This window comes from Echinops telfairi, unplaced genomic scaffold (genome assembly GCF_000313985.2).
Source record: "Echinops telfairi isolate 266 unplaced genomic scaffold, ASM31398v2 ScPeMD7_655;HRSCAF=1070, whole genome shotgun sequence".
Lineage (NCBI taxonomy): Eukaryota > Metazoa > Chordata > Mammalia > Afrosoricida > Tenrecidae > Echinops > Echinops telfairi.
Window position 1 is genome coordinate 14,176,126 of NW_022104553.1, and position 25,543 is coordinate 14,201,668.

At 55.9% G+C, this 25,543-nt stretch overlaps 3 protein-coding genes and 1 long non-coding RNA gene across 4 annotated transcripts; all 4 read left to right on the forward strand.

The window, feature by feature from the left end:
* The first annotated feature begins 199 nt into the window (after window positions 1-199).
* LOC123521962 lies at window positions 200-3,890 on the forward strand. Its single transcript, XR_006680293.1, has 3 exons — window positions 200-240; window positions 3,543-3,662; window positions 3,815-3,890. It is a non-coding gene; the product is annotated as an uncharacterized LOC123521962 (long non-coding RNA).
* A 1,477-nt stretch (window positions 3,891-5,367) lies between these two features.
* LOC123521938 (probable E3 ubiquitin-protein ligase makorin-2) lies at window positions 5,368-8,732 on the forward strand. Its single transcript, XM_045292365.1, has 4 exons — window positions 5,368-5,424; window positions 5,550-5,660; window positions 8,114-8,261; window positions 8,505-8,732. The coding sequence occupies exons 1-4, from the start codon at window positions 5,411-5,413 to the stop codon at window positions 8,643-8,645; spliced, it is 414 nt and encodes a 137-aa protein (XP_045148300.1). The 5' UTR covers window positions 5,368-5,410; the 3' UTR covers window positions 8,646-8,732.
* A 3,750-nt stretch (window positions 8,733-12,482) lies between these two features.
* Window positions 12,483-21,393, forward strand: FANCE (FA complementation group E). Its single transcript, XM_013008468.2, has 10 exons — window positions 12,483-12,715; window positions 13,636-14,239; window positions 15,643-15,687; window positions 15,950-16,009; window positions 16,217-16,360; window positions 16,656-16,779; window positions 16,998-17,070; window positions 18,578-18,644; window positions 20,039-20,164; window positions 20,943-21,393. The coding sequence occupies exons 1-10, from the start codon at window positions 12,483-12,485 to the stop codon at window positions 21,039-21,041; spliced, it is 1,575 nt and encodes a 524-aa protein (XP_012863922.1). The 3' UTR covers window positions 21,042-21,393.
* A 1,371-nt stretch (window positions 21,394-22,764) lies between these two features.
* RPL10A (ribosomal protein L10a) lies at window positions 22,765-24,840 on the forward strand. The gene is made up of 6 exons (XM_004717220.3): window positions 22,765-22,797; window positions 23,104-23,178; window positions 23,263-23,343; window positions 23,694-23,842; window positions 24,243-24,415; window positions 24,636-24,840. The coding sequence occupies exons 1-6, from the start codon at window positions 22,793-22,795 to the stop codon at window positions 24,804-24,806; spliced, it is 654 nt and encodes a 217-aa protein (XP_004717277.1). The 5' UTR covers window positions 22,765-22,792; the 3' UTR covers window positions 24,807-24,840.
* Window positions 24,841-25,543: the final 703 nt, after the last annotated feature.

Here is a 25,543-nt window from a genome sequence, read left to right on the forward strand (position 1 = left end):
GCCATCCAGCGCGCCCCCTCCATCCCTCCACTCAGGTCTGGGGCCACGGGAAGGGGCGGGCCTGGCGGCAGAGCCCCTGCTCCCATTGGGTCTTCTCTGAGAGGGCGGGATAAAAGAGGATCAGGAGCCGCCCACCTGGTTCTCACTAGTGGCTGTCCCTGGGATGGAGCGAGCGGGGCCAGACAGCACTGGCCAGAGGCAGAGCAGGGCGAGCAGCGCCCACTCCCAGCGGTCATACAGGTGGGTGACAGGGCCGCAGGGGAGAAAAGAACGCTTTGCTGTTCAGCATGGCCTTTGAAAGTGAAGTCGGTCAAGTTTGAGGGTATAGTGCTGAGAAGGGGCTTGCTTACCCCCTCCTCCAAGGACGGTAGTGGCTAGAGACCATCTTCCACCCCTCATTATCCACACCAACCCCCCAACCAAGCCCGCTGCTCTTAGTCAATTCCAACTCAGAGCAGCTCTGCCACTCAGGGCACCGCGCCGTCGGTCTCCAAGCTGTGACTCTACAGCAGCGAAGGCCACAGGTTTCTTCCACGGTGGGTTCAAACCGCCATCCTTTGGTTTGGCGCCAAGCACATTAACCACGACCCGCCAGGACCCCTTCATGATGCATAGAAGGAGGCTGAAACCAGGGGCGGGAGGCAAGGAACCGCGGCCACGCCACGCAGCTGATTCCACATTAGCTCAGGCCTGATCATTTAGCGCAATGATTCCCTGCTGGCTTTTGCTCTCTTACCCCAGCGAAGGGTTCTCTGCCCCAAACACCAGAGCTCCCTGAGCGCAGGATCTGGTCTGTTCTCCAGAGGGGGGGTGAAGTTTGGCTAAACAAGGGATAACTGGGGTCTTGGGGTTCCAGTATGAAGTGGTTTTCCCAGCCTGGGAAGAAAGGCAGCCAGGGAGAAAAAGGTAGGCAAAAGGATGGACATTCAAGGAGAAGAGATTTTCAGCCGAGTGAGTGTTGGACCGGGCCAGGAAAGAGGCAGCCTAGGCCCGGTTAAGCTCTCGGATTGAACACCCTCCCACCCCCACCCTGAGGGTTCCTTTGGCAGGGTTCACCTCCCCATCCTGACCAGAACCTCAGCTCCATCAGACCCCGTGGGTCCCCACTTCCAACTGGCACCCTTCCTCCAGTCTTGATGCCCCAGGCTCACTGCTCAGGGGCCCACGGCTCCAGCCCTTTCCTGGACCCCAGGCACCGAACCCCCTTTTCTGAAGCTCCAGGCCTGTATCACCTGTGACCTCCGACTGTCTCCTGTATCCCCTCCACCCCCCACTTTGCCTCAGACCTTGGCCTGAGAAATTTCCTGCCCCCCAGCAGCCCTTAGCCCTGACGAGTTGATCCTGGCTAAGGAGAGGAGTCTGGGATGAGAGAGGACACCTGGGTGCGAGGCCTAGCGCTCGCTGTGAGCCTCACTCTCTCTGAGCCCCTGTTTTTGAAGGGAAAAATGAGCTAACTACATTTTATTTTGAGGCTCAAAGGAGCTAACTTGGCACTTCCTCATGCTGTGATTTTTTCATCGACAAGTTTGATTGTACGTTGGTAGGTAGCTTTGTGATCAAATTGATTTGAGAATCCCTTCTCGTCTTTCTTAGTGGTGTTGTCTCAGGTGGATTGTACATGGACAGATGAAAGAAACCTGTTTAATTTGCTTAACCGTAGCAAATTTATTTAGTTTTAAATTACAGAGGCCCTTTGCTCAAACACAAGCAGTGCTGGTGGCTGTGGGTTAGTCCTTTACTGCTAACCATGAGGTCATCGGTTCCAACCCAACCACCGCTCCTTGGTAGGCAGATGAAGCCCTCTGCTCCTGTAAAGATGTATCCAGACTGAACACACTGCCAATGAGTCCATTCCAACCCATTGTAGCCCTCAAGAACAGAGTAGAGCCCTTGGTGTCAGCTCCTCATTTCCCCCTCCCTCCCCACCACCCCCTCTCTCATGAACCCTTGATCATTTATAAATGATTATTTTGTCGGCAGATACCAAGGGCTCAAGTAGAAAGCAAATGTTTTGAGAATGATGATGGCAACAAATGTACACATGTGCTTGACACAATGGATGGATGGATTGTGATAAAAGTTGTATGAGCCCCCAATAAAATGATTTAAAACACACACACACACACACACACACACACACACAATACAGGATGGGGGAGGATGCACTAGAACTGATTTATTGTGATGGTGTATACGCAACTCTTAAAATATAACTGAACTGTGGAAGTATATGATATGTGAATTATATCTCAATAAAACGATTGGCAAAACAGAAAAAACAGACAAACAAACAAAAAACCAGAGTAGAACTGCCCCTGTGGGTTTCCTGGGCTATAAATCTTTATGGGAGCAGAGAGCCTCATCTCTCTCCCACGGGACACCTGTTGGGTTCAAACTCCTGACGTGCAGTCAGCAGCCTGACTTGTAACCCACTGCTCCTCCAGGACTCAGCCTCAGAAACCCAGAGGGGGCACTGCGACTCTGTCTACAGGGTCCCCGTGGGTCAGAACTGACTGCACGGACAGCAGTGGGTTTTGCATTTTCCTCAAACACCTGGTAACAAAGCCTGGCCCTTGTTCGATGGCTCAAGTACAGGGCCAGAAGCCCCTGTGGAGTGCTGTCTCTGGACCGCTCCCTCTCCGGAAGAGCTAGTGTGGCGGCCTCTCTGGGAAGCTGGCCTCCTCAGGTCATCTGAGGAAGGCCACACTTTCAGAGCACATGCCCCCCCCCCTCCTTGGGCTGGAAGCCTGAGAATTAGGTAGCCCCTTTTCTCGGAGGGCCTCAGGCTCCTTCTCTGGGGAATCAGGGCTGACAGGATAATCCCTTAGGGGTCACCCAGAACTTCACCCATCCTTTTCATGGAGAAGCCTGCACCTCTACTCTCCCTGCCTTCTTTACTAGTGAGCACAGTCCTGGCCGCCACACCCACACGGTCCTCCTGTCCAAAGTAGGTGCCCACCTGCCGGCCGCCTTGCCCCCTTGAGGTCTGTCATGTCAGTCCTTGTAGCAGCACCCAGGCGAGGGAGTGCTGGTGGTTTTTGTTTGATGTTTTACGTTGGAAAAAAAAAAAGTACCATCTGGCACCTTTACCCCCCCAAGACCCTCTGTCATCACTCCCCACCCACCTCTCTGCCAGGTCCTGCCCAGGCTGTGCTGTGGGAAAGAGGTAGGGCATCCACGCCAGGGTTGGACTGGACTAGTCTAGGTTCCTGGGAGGCTAGAATTCATCCTCAGTCCAACCCCTGCAGTTGGAGCCCTGATGGCATAGTGGTTACGAGTTGGGCTGCTAACCAAAAGGTCAGCAGTTCAAACCCACCAACCGCTCCTAGACCACCTCCCACAGGACAGAGTGCGAGACAAAATGCAGAGCCCCTGGTTGAAAATTACCAGGGATTTCAAGACGGTCACAGGGGAGCATTAAAGCAGACCGGGGACGCGGCGTGACTGCCTGGGTCTCTCCCCGAAGCCAGCCCTGGTACGTGAGGCTCACAAAGAGAACGCAATTGAAATGGAGGCTTGGTATGACTCAAGTCATCTCTTAGGAATTACAGCTTTGGGCCCTGTCCTTGGGGTTCAAGCTACCACTTTGCTTATGATATGAAGGTGACCCAGGTCTGCAGGTTCTTCCATCAAGGCTTCTGCTTCTACGGGGATCGTTGCAGGTAAGCACCTCTGCGCCCAGCCTGACTTGGAGGGGAGGGAGGGGTCCCGAAAGAAACTTCTCTTCTTCCCACTCAACTTCAGACCCCAGGCAGGGCTAGCTCCTGGTCCTGAGGGGCTGTCCCTGTCTCCTTCCCTCCTATTCCCCCTACAGATATCAGCACCCGCAGCAGCCCCCCTACCCTCTGGGCTGGAATCACTATGGCTCAGAGCCACAGCTGGCCGTGCTGGAGCCCCGCCTGGGGCTGGCCCGCAGGTGTTCTGAGCCCGTCTACCTGCCCTCCGCGGCTGTGGCCTGGAACGTGGCCGGGTCCTGGAGGGGCACCCAGCCTAGCCTGGACCCGCCAACCAACAAGGCAGAGGAGGTTGGCGGCAGTTCCTGGACATCCCTGTTTCCTTCAGGTGAGTGGACAGGGGCACCAGGACCAGAGTCCTCGCTCTGCCTCTGAGCAGTCCCCAGTCTGCCCAGACTGCCTTCCCAGTGCCCCTCAGCAGTGAGCTGTTCCTCTGGTCTTTGGGCTGTCTGTTCTAGAAGGAGATGGCCAGGGTAGAGTCCATCGGCCACGGTGCACACCCCGCTCCACCACTTGTAGCTGTGTGAGGGTGGACACACCTCAGGAAAGGGTATCCCTGCCTCTCACAGGGTGCTTGGGAGTCAGGATGGGTTCGTCGGTGTAAAGTGCTTAGCCCAGCATTCGGCGTCGAAACCCAGTGCTAGTGAGCCGATTCCGACCCATGTGGAGCCCGTATGACAGCATAGAGCTGTTCCTGCAAAGGTTTCGGTGATCGTGACTCTCTATGGGATCCGACCGCCTCTTCTTTCTTCCAGGAGTGGCGGGGGTGGGGGGTGGAGATGGGGTTTGAACCACCAACTATGAAGTTAGCAGCCTCCCCCCCACCCCCCGCAACCCACTGCCCGCCCCCCCCAGGGCTCCTTCTTGTCACACAGTTCACACTGCAACAAGGTCGGAGGTCAGCTAGGGCTCTAAATCAGAAACGCCCATAGAAACACATGCCTGTGGCCGTGGCGTCCACGCAGACTCCTGATGACCAGTCCCATGTGGGTCAGGTTTCCCTGGCCCATCATCTTGATGTCCATTGCTGGGTCTTTCTTCCAGAGGTGCCTCTGGGTGGGTTCAAACCTCCAACCCCTGCTAGCAGCTAAGCACCCACAGTTTGCATCACGCAGGTGCTCCCCAATCCGGAGTGGACACTGAGTTACTTAGGGGCAGGACTTTGTACCACTACAAGCCTTGCACACAGTAGGTCCTCAGTGGAGGCTTACCTGAAGGAGTGTGTGGGACTCAGATCTGGTTTTCTCTCCACAGCGGTCGTCAGAGATTACAGCTACTCCCAGGCGGCTCCGTCCCAGTCAGACCTTGCGGGGGAGATCGCTCTGCTTCAGAGCCTGAACCTTGAGGTGCAGCAGTTAGTAGGGGTGTAGGTGGGGGAGGGAGGCAGGGGGTGATGTGTTGTGTCTGAATCTCATCTCAGGGATGCTGGAGGAGGGGAGGCGCTCTTTGGGAGTCTCCTTGGGAAAGGCCATGACCTGACCCCGTGGTGGCTGCAGGAGGAGGAGGAGGAGGAGGAGGAGGAGGAGGACAGTCGGAACGTGGTGTGTGGCATCTGCATAGAAAAGGTGTGGGACAAGCCCCAGACTGAGGGGGTCTTCGGCATCCTGCCCAACTGCCCCCACCCCTACTGCCTGGGCTGCCTGCGCACCTGGCGCAGGAAGCGGCCGGACTTCCCGATGGACATCATCAAGTCAGTGTGGCAGGGATGGGGGGCAGGGAGGTGGGAAGACAGGGCCGGGTCCCCCCTCCCCCCGCTGTAACTCCTGACCCTTTTCCTCCCACCTTCGGCCCCGCCCCACCACCACCACCACGCAGGTCCTGCCCCCAGTGCCGCGTGCGCTCCAGCTTCATCATCCCTAACAAAACCTGGGTCGGCAAGGGCCCCAAGAAGGCGCAGCTCATCCAGAGGTTCAAGGCTCGGACAAGGTGAGGCGGGGGCCTGGCTGAGGGGGCTCAGACGTGGCTCCCAGTCCAGAAGACCCCAAACCCTGCAGTGCTGGAGACAGCTGGTGGGGTGCAGGCTGGGCTGTCTTCGGGATTTCAGAGTGCGCCCCAACTCGGGGTGAGCAGGGTGAGCGGCTGAGACTGCAGCAGCAGGGCCCTGTTTCCCTGCTAGGATGTTGTACAAAGCCTGCCCTCCCATAGCCCCCGCCCTCTAGCTTAGTGCCATAAGACGCTCTGGTGGTGCAGTGGTTATAGCACTGGGCGGGGGTGGGGGTGGGACTGGCGCCCAGCTCACTCCAGAAGGAATGGAGGGGAGCGTGGAAGAGACGAAGGTCCCATCAGGGTGACTGACTGAGCATGTGGTTGAGAGGGTGTCCCATGACGGGCGTTTCTAGCGGAGGTGGCCGTGGCACATGCTGGGGCTGGTAGCAGTTAGCGGTGTGTGTGGGGTGGGCACTGGGCAGGCTGAGTGGGGTTTTGTAGACCAGTGGGCTGTGGGGAGGGGTGGTGGCGGAGGGAGGCTGTATCTTGTGAGGTACAGAGGGGGCAGCTATGTTGGGGGATTCCCAGGCTCCTGGTAATCACTGGGGGAGGGGGGGGGTCCTGCGCAGACGCTGAGGCTAACCCCAAAGAGACAATGCAGGAAAAAGTCTCCAGACCCCTGCTCTGCTCTTTCTGTGCTTCCTCACCTGTTCTCCATAGGAAGGAAGCATGTGCTTCTTCAGCAGCTCACACCCCACCCCTCAACTTAAACTCACTGCCACTGAGTGATGCCGATCTTAGTGACCCTGTAGGACAGGGTGGAACTGCCCTGTGCGCTTCCCAGACTGAGACTACGGGAGCAGAAAGCCCCGTCTCTCAAGGATCAGCTGATGTTTTTGAACTGCTGACCTTGCAATTAGCAGCCCCACGCGTAAGCCCTATGCCACGCAGACCACAAGTTACCCACGAAGCCCGCCTCTGTCTGTCCTTTCACAAAGGGAGACTGGAAATCTCAGAATTGGGAAATGTCTCAACTAAAGCCCCCGTGCTATTTTTTAAACAACGAGTTTATTGGCGTATAAGTCACAATTTGTCCCATCCAGTAGTCCAGTCATCCCCACTTTAGCCCGCAAACGCCCAGATCCCAGAGCGGCACCCTGCTGGAGCCTGGTCCCAGAGCCACCCTGTCTGTGTGGCGATCTGGCGCTATGTTGGTGGTGTGACTGCCCCTTAGGTGAGGGGAAGAGAATGGGGGGTAGGGGTGGGAAACGAGAATGGAGGTTCCCAGGACCACTGTTCACCGTAAGGGAAACTTAGACAATCAGAGGTTTTGCCTTGAAGGAAGGAGCCCGGGTGGTGCCGTGGTTAGGCAGAATTGACTCACTGGGAATATTTTTTTTACGATTTATCCCGTAAAGCAGTGGCTCTCAACCTGTGGGTCGCGACCCCTTGAACGACCCTTTCATGCGTCGCCTAAGACTATTCGAAAACACATATTTCTGCTGGTCGTAGCTACCGGACACCGCTCCTCTATCCTTCTCCAGGCGGGTCCACCCACATGCAGAGACGCCCACGAGTACCTGGCGTACAGACTGTGACCCATGCTACACCATGCTTCAAGACATTTCATTGATTTGTCATTAGAAACAAATATTTCACAATATATAATTACGTATTTTTGTGATTAATCACTATGCTTTAATGAAGTTCAATTTGTAACAATGAAAATACATCCTGCACAGCAGATATCTATATGACAATTTATAACAGTAGCAAAATTAGTTATGAATGGCAACGAAATAATTTTATGGTTGGGGGGGGCGGTCACCACAACACAAGGCATTAGGAAGGTTGAGATCCATTGCCGTAAAGGCTCCTGGTGGCATAGGGGTTACGAGTTGGGCTGCGATCCTCAAGGTCCACAGTTCGAAACCACTAGCTACTCCAGGGGAGAAAGACTGGGCTTTCTACTCTTGTAAAAATTAGTCTTGCAAACGCAAACGGGCTTTGACCCTGAGTCTGTGCTGACTGGCGGGCAGGGAGTTCCGTTTGGGGTTTGCCATCCACCAAGGACTCTCTACTACCATCTACTGGATGGACACTGTAACCAAACCAAACTCACTGCCGTCCAGTCGATGGTGACTCCTGCAGGACAGGGCCGACCTGCCCCTGTGATTTTCTGAGAGTCTGTAACTCTTTACAGGAGTAGAAAGCCTCTTCTTCCTCCCACAGAGCGGCTGGTGGTCTTGAACTGATCTTGCGGTTAGCAGCCGAATGCGAACCCAATGATTATAATAAATGTAAAATCCCTGCTGTTTATAATGCCTGTTTAGCTGTGCTGCCTTTGTGCAGTGGACAACTTCCCCCAACTTCCATGTCAACTGTGAGGCCACACAGTTCCTGGGTAACAAGACATAAGAGCCATGATCTCCTCCTCCTCTTCCCTCTCCTAGCCAGATCCGATGCCGGTTCTTCTGGCAGGGGAATGGCCACTGTCCCTTCAAGTCTGACTGCATCTACCAGCACCAGGCCCCCTTACAGAAGGCCTTGATTTCTGGTCCTACCTGGCCTGAGAGTGTACTGCTGCCCTCTGGGAGTGAGGTGATTATGGCGGGGGTGGGGGGTGGGGTGGGGCCGGGGCAGGGGAGGCTGCCAGCCATGGCTTAGCACGCCTGTGAGAAATGTCAATACTGTGTATAATGTTAACGGTGCGGGCTTACATGTAGCACCTTTGAGCAGTGCACAACCTGCCTAGTCGTACTTATGGCCCTTGAGGTCCCCTGTTTCTGGGACAGCCAGGCTTGGAGCTGATGGGTTTCCACTGGCTTTTCTCTCCACACCCAGGTGCTGAGTCCAGCCGTGTTCCTCCGGCACCCTGAGCCGGAAGACAATGTGGTCTTCACAGACTGGCCCTGCCCATGGTCTCTGGGGCCTCCCCTCTTCTCCCCTTCTCCTGGAGCTCCTCCTGGATGCCAGCAGTTTTGACCGTGGCCGCCTAGAACCAGGATCAACTTGCTGGGATGAAGGGGGCAGAGTTTGATTGGTGGTTGGGTCTTTCCCTGGGTGGTCATGGTGGTGGTGGGTGGTGGTGGGGGTGGCGGTGGTGGGGGTGAGAATGGGGGTGCAACAGTGACGAGGCTGGGAAACTTGGAGAGGCATGGAGTGTTCCCCAGAGGATGGAGGGAGTGTTCGTTTCTCTCTCTCTCTGATTTTTAACTTTGCTTCTTCGTAGAAGGATTCTAAAAGGAAACTAATAAAATGCAAGTAAGCCATTTCCAGGGGTGTCTGAAGAGTTCCTAGTGGGCCCACAAACCCTGTCCCCACCCCGGATGAGGGCAGTAAGACAGTTCCTGTGTTCAGTCTGTTGCAGACATGTCACGAAGCCTGTGGATCCCATAGCATCTTAGTGTTATGGGGGAAAAGTAATGACCACCCCGATCCCGTGAAGGGCACTTGATCTACCAGAGTCCTTGAATCAGGCAAAGAGAGGAGAGAGCAGGGGCGGAGAAGAGAGGGGAGAGAGCCAGACAGACCTTGTCTTAGGACGGTCCTCCCTCTGACGTCAGAACTGCTGACCTGGGAGAGAAGGTTCTGGGAAGGAACTTCTTTCCTGCGATTTGGACCTTTGCTGTGTCTGAGAAGTATTCCCTAACACGGACATCTCCCAGGGAGCAGTAACAACTTGAAGCCTTTTAAGAAAAAATGAAAAATTTGACTCAAATGACAATCAGATCAAGCTCAAAGTATCTCCAAGGTGCCTTACTATCTAGAGTGAAAGCCAAGTCCTCCCCTGGCCTGCAGGTCTGGCATGAATAAGTTGTCCCCCTTACTTCTGATTTTCCCTCCTATTACTTTCCATCAAGCTGATTCAGCCCCGGGACCTTTGAACCTACTGTTTCCCTTCCCTGGAAAGGTCTGCCCCAGTTATGGGCCCGATTGATTCTCCCTCAGGCTTATCTTTCCAGAATGTTCTATCCCAAATCACCCTATTCCCCCTTCCCTACTTGCAGTCTTCTTTATAAAATTAATTGTTGTTGAGAATAAACCCAGCAAACTACACTGATTCCAGTTTCTACAGGTGTGGCTCGGGGACAATGAGGACAGTCCTTTGGTGCATTCCCTCGCTCCTTCTTCCAGCTGTTCCGCCTCTGTTAACAAAACTCACTGTCCCCTTGGAGGAGGTCTGGCGATGCAGTGGCTGTGAACAGAAAGTCGGCAGTTTGAACCCACCAGCTATTCCCTGGAAGCAAGATGAGGCTTTCTGCTTCCATCAAGATTATAGCCTTGGAAACCTTATGGTTTGCCCCGTGGGGTCACTATGAGTCAGAACCAACTCGCCAGCAGTGGCTTCCCTGCCCTCTAAACTTACTTCCAAATTGCTGCTGTCACTTTAATCTCAGAGATCCAAACCCCATTACCATCAAGTCAATTCCGACTCATAGCAACCCCATATAGGGTTTCTGAGGCTGTAAATGTTTATGGGAGTAGACAGTCTCATCTTTGTCTCACAGAGAAGCTGGTGGGTTTGAATCACTGATGTTAGGATTATTATCAGTCCACTGTTTACCAGACTGTGCCTCAAAAAAAAGTACAGTGCTCAAGGAAGACCTTCTTTTACAAGTTAGCTAAACTAGTATGTGTTTTTATGAGGCTATTGGGATCGTTTTAGTTTAAACATTTTCCTAGGATAATAAGGTCCATCCAGCCTACCTGGCTCCAGAAAGTCTGGACTCCATGAGAGTTTGAAATGCTGTTCTGCATTTTCTTCCCTTTGATCCCAATTCTTCTGCAGAATCCGTTCCTAAAATGGGCAGCAATGGGAGCTAGACACTCCCCTGTTTTGATCTTCTAGCACAGGAACTCTTGACTGTGACTCCTCTTGTCCCAGGCAAATGAAGACCAGTGGTTGCACCTTGATTGGCTGCTTGCAAGCTTTCAAGACCCCAGACACCATTCAACTAGGAGGTAGATCAGAAACATTAAACATGTCCTTAGGAAACCACCTTTAAGCGGAATCCACCAAACCCCGGGTCCAAGTCCCATGAGGTGTTTGGTTGTGTGAACAGCACCTTCTCTCTCTCTCTCATCCTTGTAAATATTTCTGTCACACCAAATTTGCCGTTCAACTTTTTACAAACTCACTGCCATCCAGTCAATGCTGACTCATAGTGACCCACTGGGGGTTTCCCAGACTAACTGTTTATGGGACTCAAAAGTCCAGTCTTTCTCTCGAGGAGCTGCTGGTGGTTTCGAACTGCCAACCACTTCAGGTGTACACTTTATCGACAGTAATTACATTAACTGGTTGCGCAACCCTACCCTCAGTCAACCTGATTTTCCCCTTGTGGTCACTGCAATAGTCCACAAGCTACAGCCCTCCCTCCCTGCCACCCTTGGTAACCACTAATAAACGTGAGTCTCTAAGCATTTGCTTGCTCTTTGGTCTTGTCTTTTTATTCAAGTGGTATTCGTGCTCTTATGGTTGACTGATTTCACTCAGCATGTGCCTTCAAGTTCCACCCATATTGTAGCACACATTAGGGCTTCGTGTGCACAGTGGGATTCCACTGTATACATGTGCCACCTTCTGCTTACCCATCCTTCTGTGGAGGGTGGTTTAAGTGGTATGTCTCTTGCCTATGGTGAATATGCTGCACTGAACACATGTACAAGGAGCTGATTCTGTGCCTTTAGGGTTTTTTGTTCTATACCTAGGGGCATTGCTGGGTCATATGGTACTTCTATTATTACTGTAGTGTTTTAAAGGGACCAGAACACTTTTCCACAATGGTTGGACCTTGCGATACAGTATTGTTCTTGAAACCACTTGTCACAGTCAAATATTAGATTTCCCATCAGCAGCAGGCAGGCAGGCAGGCAGGCCCCTTTGTGGTCCTCACCCTGCCCCTAGAACAAAGCCTTTATTGAATGAGTGTGTGGCAGGCGAGGTGGGGAGTTTTGAGGTTCTTTTCCCCCTCCCTCTTTTTTCCAAACTCCCTCCGTAGGGTTGCTAGGAGTCGGAACTGACGCCGTGGCAGTGGGTTTGGAAGCCTGCCGCCGCCAGCGGGTCTCCTTACACTGAAAGAGGAGTGCAGGGCCGCTCCCGGGCTCCTAGAAACTGCCAGCGCGAGACAGCTTAGTCTTGGGGGGGAGGTTCACAGGAGTGAGTCTTTGGCCCTATCGGTGGCGTTAGGTTTTATAGCGACCCCACTCTCAGGGATATTTGCACACTGAACGCATCTTTCTGGAGAGGTCTGAAGTCTAAATGGGGCCATTTTTTGAACCAGGTGAAGTTAGGGTTGGGATTTAACGATGCCCATCAACAAGCAACAAGGGCGCCAGTTAAAATTAAATGCAGCTTTGGTCCTGAAGGAAAAGAAGGTCCATATAACAGACACCCATTCTAATCCGATATTTCAGAGACGGAAGAAAGGAAGACGCTGAGGATTGGCTCCCACGCCGCCCGCCTCTCCTCCGGCTTTAGCCAGGCCCCGCCCACAAACACCCATTTTTGGCTAGCCCCGCCCCGGTCTGGCTCCGCCTGGGCCGTGGGCCCCGCCCATTAGGAGGAGTGTTCCTTACTGGACTTGCCCCTTCCGGCCTGCTCTCAGCGCCAAGCCCCGCCCTCGGCCCCGCCCACCCCGCCCCTTCCGGCGGCGCGTGCGCCGTCAGGCTCCGCGAGCCTTGGTCCGCCTGTGCGGGCGCCTTTCCCGGCGCTGTGCAGGGCTTGCGCCGGGCGCGAGCGGGGCGCTGGGGCGCTGTCCCCCAGACTCGGAGCCTAGGCGCAAAACCAAGGCGCGGCGCGGCCCCGGTGCCCCGGCCATGGCGACCCGTGCGGCTGAGGACGCGGATCCCGCTCCCTGGGCGCAGCTGGAGGGCCCCGCGCGCCTCCTGCTCCAGGCGCTGCAGGCGGGGCCCGAGGGGACGCGGGGCGGCCTCCGGGTGCTACAGACACTGGCTAGCAGACGCGGGGAGCCCTTCGCCTGGGGTCCCTTCCTCGGGGCGCTGTGCCAGGAGGAGCCGGTGGTGGAGGGGCCCGACTGCCGCCTGAAGCTGTAAGTCTCCGCCCGTGGCACTCCTGCCCTGCTCGCTGCGGCATCCTGTGAGGCCCGGCTGGGCAACTTTCCTTTTACAGCCGAGGACCCTGAGACTCAGACTCAGACTCATTGCCCGGTCGATGCCGACTCCCAGCGAGCCTAGAGGACAGAGTAGGACTGCCCAGTGGGTTTCTGAGACTGTCACTCTAGGGCAGTAGAAAGCCTTGTCATTCTCCTGTGGAGTGGCTGGCGGTTTCGACCTGCTGACCAGGCAGTTAGCCTAACGTGTAACCACTACACCACCAAGGCTCTCTAACTGAGGCACAGAAAAGTTAAATTATTCCCCTCTGGGGGAGCACCTGGGGGAGTCCTGACCCTAGGAGCCGTTCCACGCAGGCACCCTCTGAGAAGGGCCCGAGTCCCGGCAGCTCCCGAGACCTCAGACAAGCCTTGCCAGTGGAGTGAGATGGTTTGGATCTCATACATTCATCCTGGAAACAATTAGACACGCCTCCAACTGAGCCCACAGCTGTGTGTGCATATATGTTGTACCCAGGCACTGAATGTGTACTTAGGGAAATATACAAAAAGCATCATCTTGGTTTACGTCGACCAAACATGAATCTATGGGTGAGTAGGTTCCCATATGAATTTTGGAGCTGAAATAGAGGTAGCAGGGACATTTTGAGCAGGCTGTTTAAGGAATACTTGTTGAAGGATTCCCATACTGCCCCCCTTTCTGTCCACACTGATTCCCCACTCCCCAATTTATAGTAGTCAATATTTGTTGGTTTCCCTTATTCTACTTTATTTGACCACACAGACTTGCTGTACTTCCTCTCAGCGCCGGGTCTGTCCACTGCCTTCCACCCCGCAGCGCTACCCCACTGCCTTTTAACATGCCGCCAACTGCTTGCCCCCTCCGCTCTGCCCCACAGGAAGCCGCTGCTGCAGCACTTGCCTCTGCTGTGCCAGAGAAACCTGCTGGCCCTGCTGATGGCTGTGCGGCCATCGCTGCCCCAGAGCGCGCTCCTCCCTGTGCTGCAGATTGTCCGGCAGGACCCAGGCGCCGACCCCTGGCTACGAGCCCTGGTGGTTTTGTTGCAAAGGGATCTGGGGGTGGGACTCTGCGCTGAGGAAGTCTCCCCACTGTCGGAAACGTGCCAGAGACAGCTCCGAGGCCTGTGTGCGCAACTGGGTCGAGGGGGCAAGGGGCTGAAGTTGCCCCAGGTTCCAGATGCCGGAGAAGGCAAGGAAGAGAAGGAAGAAGACGCCGACTCCCAGCAGCTTGGGAAACGCAAGAAGGAGGCCGCGGAGGAGCCCGCCAGTCCTGAGGGCGAGCGGGCCTCCAAAAAGTTCCGGTGGTTGGAAAGGGATGAGGACGCTCAGGAGGAGGAGCCCCTGGAATCCGCCGCCTGTGGAGGAGACGCATCACCAGTCCTGAGCCAGCCTGCAGTGGGTGCTGAGCCCAGAGAGGCGCCTCCGAAGCCGGAGGGCTCGAAGGATCTGGTGGAGACCCTGGAGCTGCCCAAAGCTGTCCAGGTACTGGGGTGGAGGTGGGGCTTGGAGCAGCCTTCGGAGTTGGGAGTTGGGTGCCGGGCTGGAGCCCTGGTGGCATAGTGGATTCCCGCCGGGCTGCTAACCACAAGGTCAGTTTGAACTCCCCAGCTGCTCTGCAGGGGAAAAGAGGCTTTCTACTCCTGTAAAGAGTTACAGTCTCTGAAACCCACAGGGTGAGTTGAATCCTGTCTTTTCTTATAAAAATCATTTTATTTGGGGGCTCGTACAGCTCTTAGCACAATCCATCCAGCCATCTGGTGTGTCAAGCACATTTGTACGTACGCTGCCATCATCACTTTCAAAGCACTTTCTTTCTACTTGAGCCCTGGGTATCAGCCCCTGCCTGTGTGTGTGTGACAGAAGGGAACACTGCCCTGGTTCGCCTCAGCCTCACAGCTGTGGTCGTGTTTGAGCCCATGTGGCAGCCGCTGTTTCAGTCCATCTTGCCAAGGGTCTTCCTCTGCACGGCTGCTCCCCTTTACCAGCACGCTGCCCTCCAGAGACTGGTCTCTCCTGACAGCATGTCCAAAGGATGTGAGACCAAGTCCCAGCATCCTTGCCTCGAAGGACCATGAAGGTTGTATTTCTTTCAAGACCGATCTTGCCCTACAGGAGCAGGAATGAATCAGAAGAGATTCTGATTTTGGGTTTTGGGTTTTTTTTTTGTTTTGTTAGGGGAGGGCTTGAAGGCTGGTAGGGACAGTGTTTCCCAAAAGGTTGTTGAGGGAATCTGGTAGTTTACTGCTGGTGGGAAGCCCACCTGTCCTAATGATCTGAGGCTCTGGCGCCCTCTCCTGGCAGGGGGTGGTCATGTCAGCATCCCGCCAGCCTTCCCTCCTGGGCCTGGGTGTGCCCCAGTAGGCTTGGATGCAGAGTGGATCCCATGAGTTCTGACACTTGAGGGCACACACAGGCGTTGTCTACTGTGGGTTCTTAAATCCTTGTCACCGTAAGAGAGGGCATCAAAAAGCCATGGAAAAAAATCCACTTTCCCACAAACTTTGACCAAAAAAAAAAGTAAAACACCACACCAACCAAACTCATTGCCATCGAGTGGATGCCTACTCATGGCCACCCCAGAGGACAAGGCAGAATCCTGTGGGTTTCTGAGACCGACACTCTACGGGAGCAGAAAGCCTCATCTTTTTCCGGCAGAGCGACCCGTGGGTTTGAACTGCTGACCTAGTGGTTAGCAGTCCAGTGTATAACCGCTATGCCACCAGGCTTCTCAAACTTTTTGACGCCTCCTCCTCAACAGACTTTGTGTCTTTGGCTCCTTGAATCGTCTCTCACTGGTCTGGGGTCTCCTTGGAAAGAGAGCGGGCCTGGGCTTGGGGCCCTGCTGCGGGAGTCAGGCCCGGCAGAGACTGAACTCTCTTCCACAGGACCAGCTTCCTAGGCTGCAGCAGCTGCTGAAGACCTCTGGGGAGGTGAGCATATGCTACCTTGCCTACCCTAGCCCTTCCGCAGGCTTCTGCCAGGGACCCCTGCCATGCCCAGGGAAGCCCAGTGCTTGGAGGCCTGACCGGTCTGAGGGCAGTCACTGCTGGGGCTTTTCTTGGCTCAAGTATAGATAGGCCACCTGATGCCAGGCCAGGTGCCCCCCTCTGGTAGGCTCTTTGGGGGACCCAAACAACCTCCTGTGCCCAGCACAGGGCTCTGGCAGCCCTAACTTAGGATTTGCCTTCCCAGGGGTTCCAGGGTGCCCTGCCAGCTGAGCTGCAGCTTCTCCAGGAATGCAGCCCCAGACAGGTGAGTTCAGAGCGCACGCCGGGCCTGAGGCCCCTTTCCATTTGTTTACATGCCTCGGGTGGGGCTTTTGGAAAGGGGGGCAGTTGGTTATTTCTTCCCTGCCCCTCAGGGGCTGGGGTCACCCTGAGTGGTTTCCTGGAGCCCCTGATTCCCCTGATTCCCTTCCCCCACTTGCCTTACCCAGGGGCCCCACTTTCCCTCTGGCAGGTAGACCTGCTGTGTGCCCAGCTGCAGCTCCCCCAGCTCCCGGACACGGGCCTCCTGCAGCTCTGCTCCTGGCTGTTGGCCCTGTCACCAGACCTCAGCATTAGCACCGCCACCGTGCTGGCCAGGAGCCTCTTTCTTGGGCGGGTAGGTGTATCAGGAGACCCTGGGACCACCAGGGAGTCGGGGGCAGAGACTGCTCTCAGGCTGGGTAGCCTGGTAGGATGGGGATCCTGGGGAGTCCCCCTGACTGGCTCCTAGCAACTTGCTAGACCTGGAAGCTGATTGACAGGCTTTCAGGGATTGGGGAGCTACGGGAGGTCCATATGGGATAGAAGAACTTAGATAGAAGAACTGGTTTCTCTCTGTCTCTGTACAGTGTATGTGAGCATCGTCAGGAGGGAAAAGTTCTCGGACTGATTGTCCCCTGCCCTTGATGTAGATCCTGTCCCTGACATCCTCGGCCTCCCGCCTGCTCACGGCCGCCCTGACCTCCTTCTGTGCCAAGTACGCCTACTCTGTCTGCAGAGCCCTCCTGGTCCCCGTGCTCCAGGCCCCCGGCCCAGGTAATTCTGCAGCCAGCCCCCCAGACTGATCACGGCCCATGCTGTCCTGGCCCCAGTGCCCCTCACCGAAGGGACACAGCAGGAGAAGGACATCAGTAGATAAATATGCCTGCGGCTTCCTGGTGATGCTCCAGGGATGGAATGGGCATGCCCCTCTCCTCCCGAAGCCATTTCCCTGCCCCCTGCCCCGACTTCTCCCCTTTGCTGCCCCCATCCAGGTTCAGCTCAACTGGAGCTGCTGTGCTGCCTTGTGAAGGCAGTGGAGCCGGACACGCAGGGGCTAATGCTGGGGTGAGTGATTGACCCCCTAGGCTGCCTTGCCCCACTACCTCTTCCCCCAGCTCAGCCCTGCTCCTGGTACCCAGGGTTGGTGCCGAGTGGGCACCTGCTCCTGTGCCTCAAAGATGGGCAACGGCTCAGCCAAACCCCCTCTCTGTTGCCTGGACCCGGCTGTGCCTTCCCCCTGTGGGCTCATGCCACCTGCCATTCCGGGCAGCTTCTAAGCCCAGGGCTGCGGCCTTCTCTAATTCTGCCCTGCTAGGTGGGGGTATGGGCTCTGTGCCAGGCACCTCGGGGAACACAGAGACACCATTGGTCAGCCCTGCTCTGAGCAGCCAACAGGGCAGCTGCACACGGCAGTGGTGACGGATGCTGGCTTCGGCTCTCCTCCTTGCCTCTCTTGTGTGATTGTGTGTGAACTCAAGCAGGCGATTCCATCTCTCCGAGCCTCCGTGTTCCCGTGTGCAGATCCTGTGCACCAGCGGGCTTTTCTGGAGAGCAAGTGCACCAGCGCACGTGAAGGGTTGAGCGTGTTGATTGGCCTGTGAAGGGTTGAGCGTATTGCTTGGCACCTTCTGAGGGCGGCGAGACCACATCTCGTGCCCCTGGACACGCTGTCAGGAGAGGCCAGCCCCTGCAGAGGGACATGGTGCTTGGTAAAGTGGAGCGGCAGCGAGGAAGAGGAAGCCCTTCGACCGGATCGATGGGCCCAGCGGCTGCCGCCGTGGCTCATCTGCCGTACATAAAGCCGGTGATGGCCCTCACAACAAGAACGTGGACTGCGTTCCGCATCCGGGCCCAACCACGACGTGTGTCAGCGTCGGTATTCAGATTGGGACATCAAGATACGCAGGAAGCGACGAGCAAACCCTTTACATCCCCCAGGGGACACGGGCATGGAATAGAAAATCCGAGGAGAACTCGAGAGGAGACAGCTGCCTGTGACCCCTTACCTGTCTGTGTTACAAAGGGGGTCGGCTAGGTAGGAGCTGCCGCCACCCTATAAACAGGAGAAGTGAATTGCAGAGGCGGGGTTAAGGGACTGGGCCAGAGGTCACCCTGGCCTCGAGTGACGGAGCCTGGAATCCAGCCCACGTCTGTCCACCCAAGAAGTCTCACTGTTCCCACGGTGGGATGCTGCTGCCTTTTCAGACAAGGGCAAGACTGTGCTTGTGGGGTGGGTGTCTTGGTGGGCGGGGCTCCAGGGAGGCTTGCCGGCTTCAGGTGGCCTGTGTGGTCCCTCACTACATCAGGTGCTCTCCCCTACCTTTGGACTCAGTATTTTCCAGGGGGCTTTGTAGCAATATCCAGCCCTTCGCTCTCAGCTCCTGGGGGTCTCGGGAGGTTTTGGGACCTTCCCAGCACTGACGGTAAGCTCTGTACAGTGGCTACTGAGAAGGCGGCCCTGACCACGTCTGCTGTTGGCCCTGCAGCTTGGCTGTCCCTGGGTAGAAGCCAGGGGTGCCAGGCTAGGGGGTGGGGGATACGCCGCTTTCCTCACCAGCCCTCTGCTCTGCAGCCAGATCTTGGAGCTGCCCTGGAAGGAGGAGATGTTCCTGGTGCTGCAGTCCCTCCTGGAGCAGCAGGTGAGCGAGAGGAGTGGACAGGGCAGTGCTGGCTGTGGAGGGGCTCGGGACAGCTGCCGGGCAGCAGGGTACCCACGACAGTGCGCGGGCTTGAAGGGCCTGTCGCTGAGGCTCGACTGCTCTGTAGAGCCCAGCTCACCTCCGCCACACTGGGTAGTCTCAGGGGAGGGACAGTTTGATGGGCTTCTTCAAAGCACCAGTGGTGTAGTGGCTACTGCTAACCACAAGGTCCGAATTCAAAGCCACCAGCCACTCCTGGTGGGGCTGTTTATGCCCATAAAGAGTTAGTCTCAGGAACCCACAGGGCCTCCCCATCTCAACTGCCCGGATCGGGTTGCTGTGAGTCAAGCAAGTCCGTGACAGCGAGTTTTAGAGCTTATGTAAATGTTTGATTTTTGAAGCGGTAAGAGTTCCATGTGGCTCATGATCTTAAAGCTCAAAAGGACAGAGAGTAAGAAGAAAACATGCCGTCTGTCCCCCAGCCGTCCAGATTCCCCTGCCCAGGGCCGGCTGCTGGCACTCGGCCTGGGGAGGTCAAGGAGAAGGAGGGGATTGATGTGCTCGGCCCCTACTTTTGATAGGAATGATAACGTGCCAATCACACCCTATGTTTTATTTTAAACAGTTTTATTGGCACATGATCCGCTTGGTGTATGATTGCATCGGTTAATCCCATCCAGGAAACCTGTGCAATCACCACCACAAGCAATTTTAGAGCATTTTCTTCTTTCTTTCTCGCACTCACTGTTGCCTCTCCCCACCGTGCCTTTTAAACGGAATACGTATTGGTGGTTTTCCCGTGGACCTGCCTCTTTTGCTTATATCTTGTTGATGTTCAGTTTCCTCATTGGTGAGGGGACGTAGCGATACCACACGAGACCGTGGTGCCCTTTAAGTGAGATGATTGGCATAAAGTGCTCCGGACGGCGCCTGTTGCAGACCCCAAACCAGACCCACTGCCTCTGCGTCCCTTCCAGCCCGTAGCGACCCACCATAGGGTTTCCAAGGCTCACTCTTTATGGGAGCAAATAGCCTCATCTCTCTCCCGTGGAGTGGCTGCTGGTTTTGAACTGCCCGCCTTGCTGCGGTTAGCGTTCCCACCGCTCTCCCCGCAGCCTGTATCGTGGTTATTAATTGGTTGCCGTTATTCGGAAGCGCTTGGGGCTCTCGCTCCTCTATCGCTGGGCGCCACCCTCGAGTGTATGGGCTCCGTGTCACCCTGTCACAGCCCTCGCAGCCTGGTAAACGTGCCTTGCTTCACCCATGGGGACCCGAGTGGCCTTGGCGAAGCAGTCTTCCCCAGGTCACCCAGCTGAGAAGTGAGGCCAGGGCTGGCTGCATGGGTGAGCCCAGGCCTGCCTTGTGATGCCCCTCTGGCTCCCCAACGCGGGTAGGTGGAGCTGACCCCCGAGAAGTTCAGCGTCTTTGTGGAGAAGCTCTGTGAAGCTGGACCGGCGGCCACCACATCCATGGCCTATGCCAAGCTCATGCTGACGGTGATGACCAAGTACCAGGCCAGCGTGAGTGAGGGTGGGCCCCCGCAGAGCCCCGCCTGCCCACAGCTTCAGGCCTGGGCCGGAGGGATGGAGCCGCCCACAGGCCCTTCACCCAGCCATCACTCTGATGGCCCAGAAGCTCAAAGAGGCCTTGGGGAGGGGGGGGGGGGTCAACAGCAGCCAGCGAAGTCCCTGTCCTCAAGCTGCGATCTCCCCCCACCCAGAGCCAGTGAGCAGTGGGGAAAGATACAAGCAGCAGATCACTGTCAGGTCTGCTGGGGCCGGCTGGGAGGTGAGGAGGGCACCTAAGCCTTGTATGAGTGGCAGTTGGGAGAGATAGTTGGGAGAGAGTTGGGTGTCAAGGGCTGAAGATGGGGGAGGGCATTCTAGGCAAAGGAGATGGTATAAGCCGTGCCGTCCGGGATCCAGGAGTAATTAGTGTGGCTGGGGGTAAGGCTCTCAAATTCACTCCCTGCCATTGACTCAGTGCCCACTCATAGTGGCCATAGAACTGCCCCTGTGGGTTGCCGAGACTTCAATCCTTTATGGGAGCAGAAAGCCTCCTCTTTCTCTGGTGGAATGCCTGGTGGTTTTGAACTGCCGACCTTGTGAGTAGCAGCCCAACACCACCAGGGTTCTGCCTGAAGCCTGTGAAATTACGAGGTAGATGGGATTCCTCAAGAGCAGTCTTCTCCTCCCAGCATCTGGCTTCCTCTCTCCTTCCCAGTCAGAGACCACGGGCAGAGTGGGGAGGACAGGGAGGGGCCTCTGGAGTCCTGACCCGATTCTGCCCTCTCCCCAGATCACTGAGGCCCAGAGGCGGGGCCTGGCTACTGCTGCAGGACTCAACTCAACTTTCCTGAGGAAGTCCCTACAGGCCGCCCTAAGACACCTGGCCTGACCTCTGCCCAGGGACCACTCGGCAGCAGACCGTTGAAGGCCTCTCTGTCTGGATGAACTTGCCCTACTTCCTGGCTGAGGCTGGCCATCCCGGGGCTCAGCGCCCTGCTTTCCCAGGCGCCAGACCCAGTCTGGGCTTTGCAGGTTGCAGGGGCAGGACGAGCTGTCCTTGTTTGGGCTGCTGGCCCTGCTGCCCGTGTCTTCGCTGCTACCTCTGGCCTCAGGAACAGAGACTCTCCCCGAGGCCCCGACGGGTCCCAGCAGACCCAGAGTAGTTGTGGGATGCTCCGGGAATCCAGAAGGCCTGTGCGCTCTACACAAAGCTCTTGCGATTAAATGTGTGTCATGACCATTTACATCTATATTTTAAATTTTTTATCTGACCTGAATAATTTGTCAAAGGTTTTTAATTAAAAAAACAACAACACAAAAAACCGGCAAGTTCAATAATGTGCCCTATTACAGGCAATGTCTGTCTTCTCATTACCTTTGGGTGTTTGCTGGCAACACTCCAGCCTCTGCTCGATGACAAGGGGCAGATTTTCCTGGTAAAATATTCTGGGGGGGGGAAGGTGGTGGAAACTATGTTCCGTACAGGCTGGCTAAGTAGCTCATTCAGGTTTTGTGAGCCAGGTGGTCTGTGATGCTACTCAACTCAGGCTTGGGGACTCAAAATCGCCGCACTCAGTGCCATCTGGTTGATGCCAAGTCACAATGACCGTATTGGACCAAAGAGAACTGCCCCTGTGGGTTTCCAAGACTGTAATACTTTATGGGCGCAGAAGTCCTCATCCTTCTCCTTGTTACCAGCTGGTGGTTTTGAACTGCTGACCTTGTGGTTAGCAGCCCAACACGTGGAGCCACCATACCATCGGAGGTATAACCCCAGCCTTGTTAGCGCTGCTTATTGGGAATGGGGATGGGAGACTCAAATGTGGGGGTGTCTCAGTGGATTTGGGGAAGCTCTCAGGCAGTCACCATTTGGGGAGGGATCTGAAGGAGTCCTCTTGTGACTGTGTGCCGAGGAGAGGAGAGGATGGGGGCCGCTGAACAGGGAAAGACGGAAAAGATCATGTGTGCAGTATTGCGTGTGGACATCTTCTTTACAAGCGTATCCTCATCTAGCTGGGTACTTTGTTCATAGTAAACGCTTGGTAGGCGCATGTGAATGAATCAACGATCAGGTAAGTTTATTTCCTAGCTCCGTCCACTGCAGGGGGTTGAGGGTCAACAACAGAACTTGCCACCTCCCTTACAAAAACCTACTTGGAAGACATGAGCCCATTAAAGCAAGATGGTGAGGGAGGTTGGCCTGAGCCAGAAATAGAGCCTGTGGACCAGATAATCTGTTAAGACAGAGGATTCAGGAAGTGGGAAAGACAAATGTAGCCTAATTAAATGCTCTCAGCCACCATAAGATATTGTACCTTTAAGGATGTAATATACATGTGCCTATTAATACTGAATCCTGGAACCAGCCCTTTTCCAAAACCTAAGGGCAGCTGGCACGCATGGGATGTTCTCAGGGTACACTGGGCACCCGAAATGACAGCATCCTAGGTTTAACAGCGTTGCAGCACGCGGCATCGCCCTCCAGTGGTAGCCGGCGGTGTCGCCCCTCTGGACCGCGCGGCCCTGCAGGGCGCTGGTAGGCCAGAGGAACGAGGAACTTCTCGCGAGAGCAGGGCTCCTATTTGAGCGCATGCGCAAACCTCGCTACTCTCTTTTCCGGTTGCTGCAGCGCTAGAAGTCATGAGGTTGGTGCCCTTTAGAGCCCCATCTGCCGCCATCCGCACCTCCTAGCACCCCACAGGGAATGCGGTTCTTACGGACGGGATCTGGGGGCCTTTATTCGGCATCCCTGTGGGGCGGTTTAACCTGCGGCTTCCGCGCCAGATGCGACCCTCCGTGGGCCGTGCATGGGTCTGGCTGTCGGGCCCAAAGCGCCCCACCTGGGGCCCGTCCTGTGGCGTGTCCCCCGGTCTCGAAACCAGGAGACAAGCTGAGGGAGTAGAACCCACGGCTCCCCGGCCCTGAGCGTCTGTCTGCCCTTGCTCCCGCAGTAGCAAAGTCTCTCGCGACACCCTCTACGAGGCGGTGCGGGAAGTTCTGCACGGGAACCAGCGCAAACGCCGGAAGTAAGTGCACCTCCCCGGGGACGGCCAGGCCCGACGTGGTTCGGGAAAACCGGGCGTTTGTAACCGTCTGTGCCCTTCCCCCAGGTTTTTGGAGACGGTGGAGCTGCAGATCAGCCTGAAGAACTACGACCCTCAGAAGGACAAACGCTTCTCGGGCACCGTCAGGTTGGCACCGCTCTCATCTCACCCAGCCCTCGGTGCCCCCGTGCCTGCGCGCCTCCCTTCAGGCTCCCGCTGAGCCAGGCAGGCAGGCACCGCGGTACTGACGTGCCAGGGTAGCTCGGACCCCCTGCTCCGGGCAGGCGTGGCTGAGCGGACCCCCACCCTGGGTCTTAAAACGTGAGGGGAGGCGTGGGGAGGCCTCGGCCGACCCCGCCGGCTAGTTTGAGAAGCCAGACTAGTTGTTGGTGATGTGTACTCTCTGGGTAAGGCTCTCCTTGGCTGTAGCCCCAGATCCTTCACCCGCCTTTGCGGCCCAGGCCTGGCAGTGACCTCTTCTGTACCCTACAACGCAGGCTTAAGTCCACCCCGCGCCCCAAGTTCTCCGTGTGTGTCCTTGGGGACCAGCAGCACTGCGATGAAGCGAAGGCCGTGGATATCCCTCACATGGACATCGAGGCGCTCAAGAAGCTCAACAAGAATAAGAAGCTGGTCAAAAAGCTGGGTGAGTGCAGCTGGAGGCGGGCAGTGTCTAGGGGGTGGCTCCTGCAGCGGGCGTCTTAGCTGTGGTTATTGGCAGGCTTGATTTTGCATTGGGGGTCGTTTACAGGTCAGGGAGCCCAGTGGTTCTTGATAGTGAGCAGAGGTGACCGAACAGGTAGGAAGTGTGGAGCTTGAGTCTGACCCCAGGCAGCCTGGTCTTCTGGGGTTTCCTGTGAATGTGGACCATGCAGAGACCAGACGGTGAAGCTAGTCAGCGGTGGAAGCTGCACGCCGATGATGGGGAGGGTGTGCTGATGGGGTGTGCTCGCTCCCCCTGTGGTGCTGTTGGGAAGGCTTGGGGGCAGTACACTGGCCAGTGTATGTGAGTATCCTGTGACCGACTGGCATCCTTTCTTTATCAGCCAAGAAGTATGATGCCTTTTTGGCCTCAGAGTCCCTGATCAAGCAGATTCCTCGAATTCTGGGCCCAGGCCTGAATAAGGCTGGCAAATTCCCTTCCCTGCTGACCCACAATGAGAACATGGTGGCCAAGGTTGACGAGGTGAAGTCCACCATCAAGTTCCAGATGAAGAAGGTAGGAAGTCTTTGATGTTGGCAAGGTGGGATTAAAGTGGGGCTGGGGGGCTCCGCACTCATCTTGGAGAGGTAAAGCAGTCCAGAGCTAAGCAGGAGGGAGCCTGTTCACTAACAGCCTGCTGCTCCGGGGTTGGCCTCGTTCAGGCCTCAGAAGTGTCGGGGGTGTTCAGCGTGGGCACAAGCCCTGACTTGACCCTCCCTGCTCCCTCCTCCCCCAGGTGCTGTGTCTGGCCGTGGCAGTTGGCCACGTGAAGATGACAGACGATGAACTTGTGTACAACATCCACTTGGCTGTCAACTTTCTGGTCTCACTGCTGAAGAAGAACTGGCAGAATGTCCGTGCTTTGTACATTAAGAGCACCATGGGCAAACCCCAGCGCCTGTACTAAGCCATGGTTCAATAAACTTTATTGTTCCTGTCAACTGTGTGTCTGCTTGGGATTGGGTGGGGACAAGGGTTGGTGCCCTGGGAGGAGGTAGCCTGTGCCTCTTGGTGGTGAGCTGCCGTTTTCCTGGAAGGGATTCTGCACATTCAGAACCTCTGCCGGGCATAGAGAGCAGGACAGCTGGTAGACCAAGCAGGATTGGCTCCTGTAACCACCCTAGAGAATGAGGCGGGGCCTGCCTTCACAAGGAGGGCTGTTGAGCCTGTGGTAGCTATCTTAGCCACAATTTAGCAACTTCTCAGGTGTTGTGCCCTTTACTGCACTGGGGTGGGTCTGTAGCCGTGTTTTCCCATGGTGACATGCTGCCGTGGGGCAGGAGCAATGCGAGGAGACTGCAAAGGCAGTTGCTACACTCATGGGCAACATGTAACCTGGTGAGGTAGAGGGGCTGCAGAAAGGCAAGCCCCTCAGGCTGGCTGCAACAGCGGGCTCAGGTGCAGTTGTGATGACTCAGGCCAGCAGGGTTGGTGCAAAGGGTCACAGGTCACATTGCTGCAATGATTACAGCCTCAAACCCCCTGAGTTAATTGTGCCAACCTGGCCAATAAATACATGTGGGGCTAATTGAAAGGCGGAGGGATAAATGGGTGGTGAGTTCTCAGGTCTCTTGCTTTGTGATGGTCGCACCAGGGTGCAGCTGCCTTAGCAGTTCCCTGCTTCAGCTTGCAAGATTGACTTCC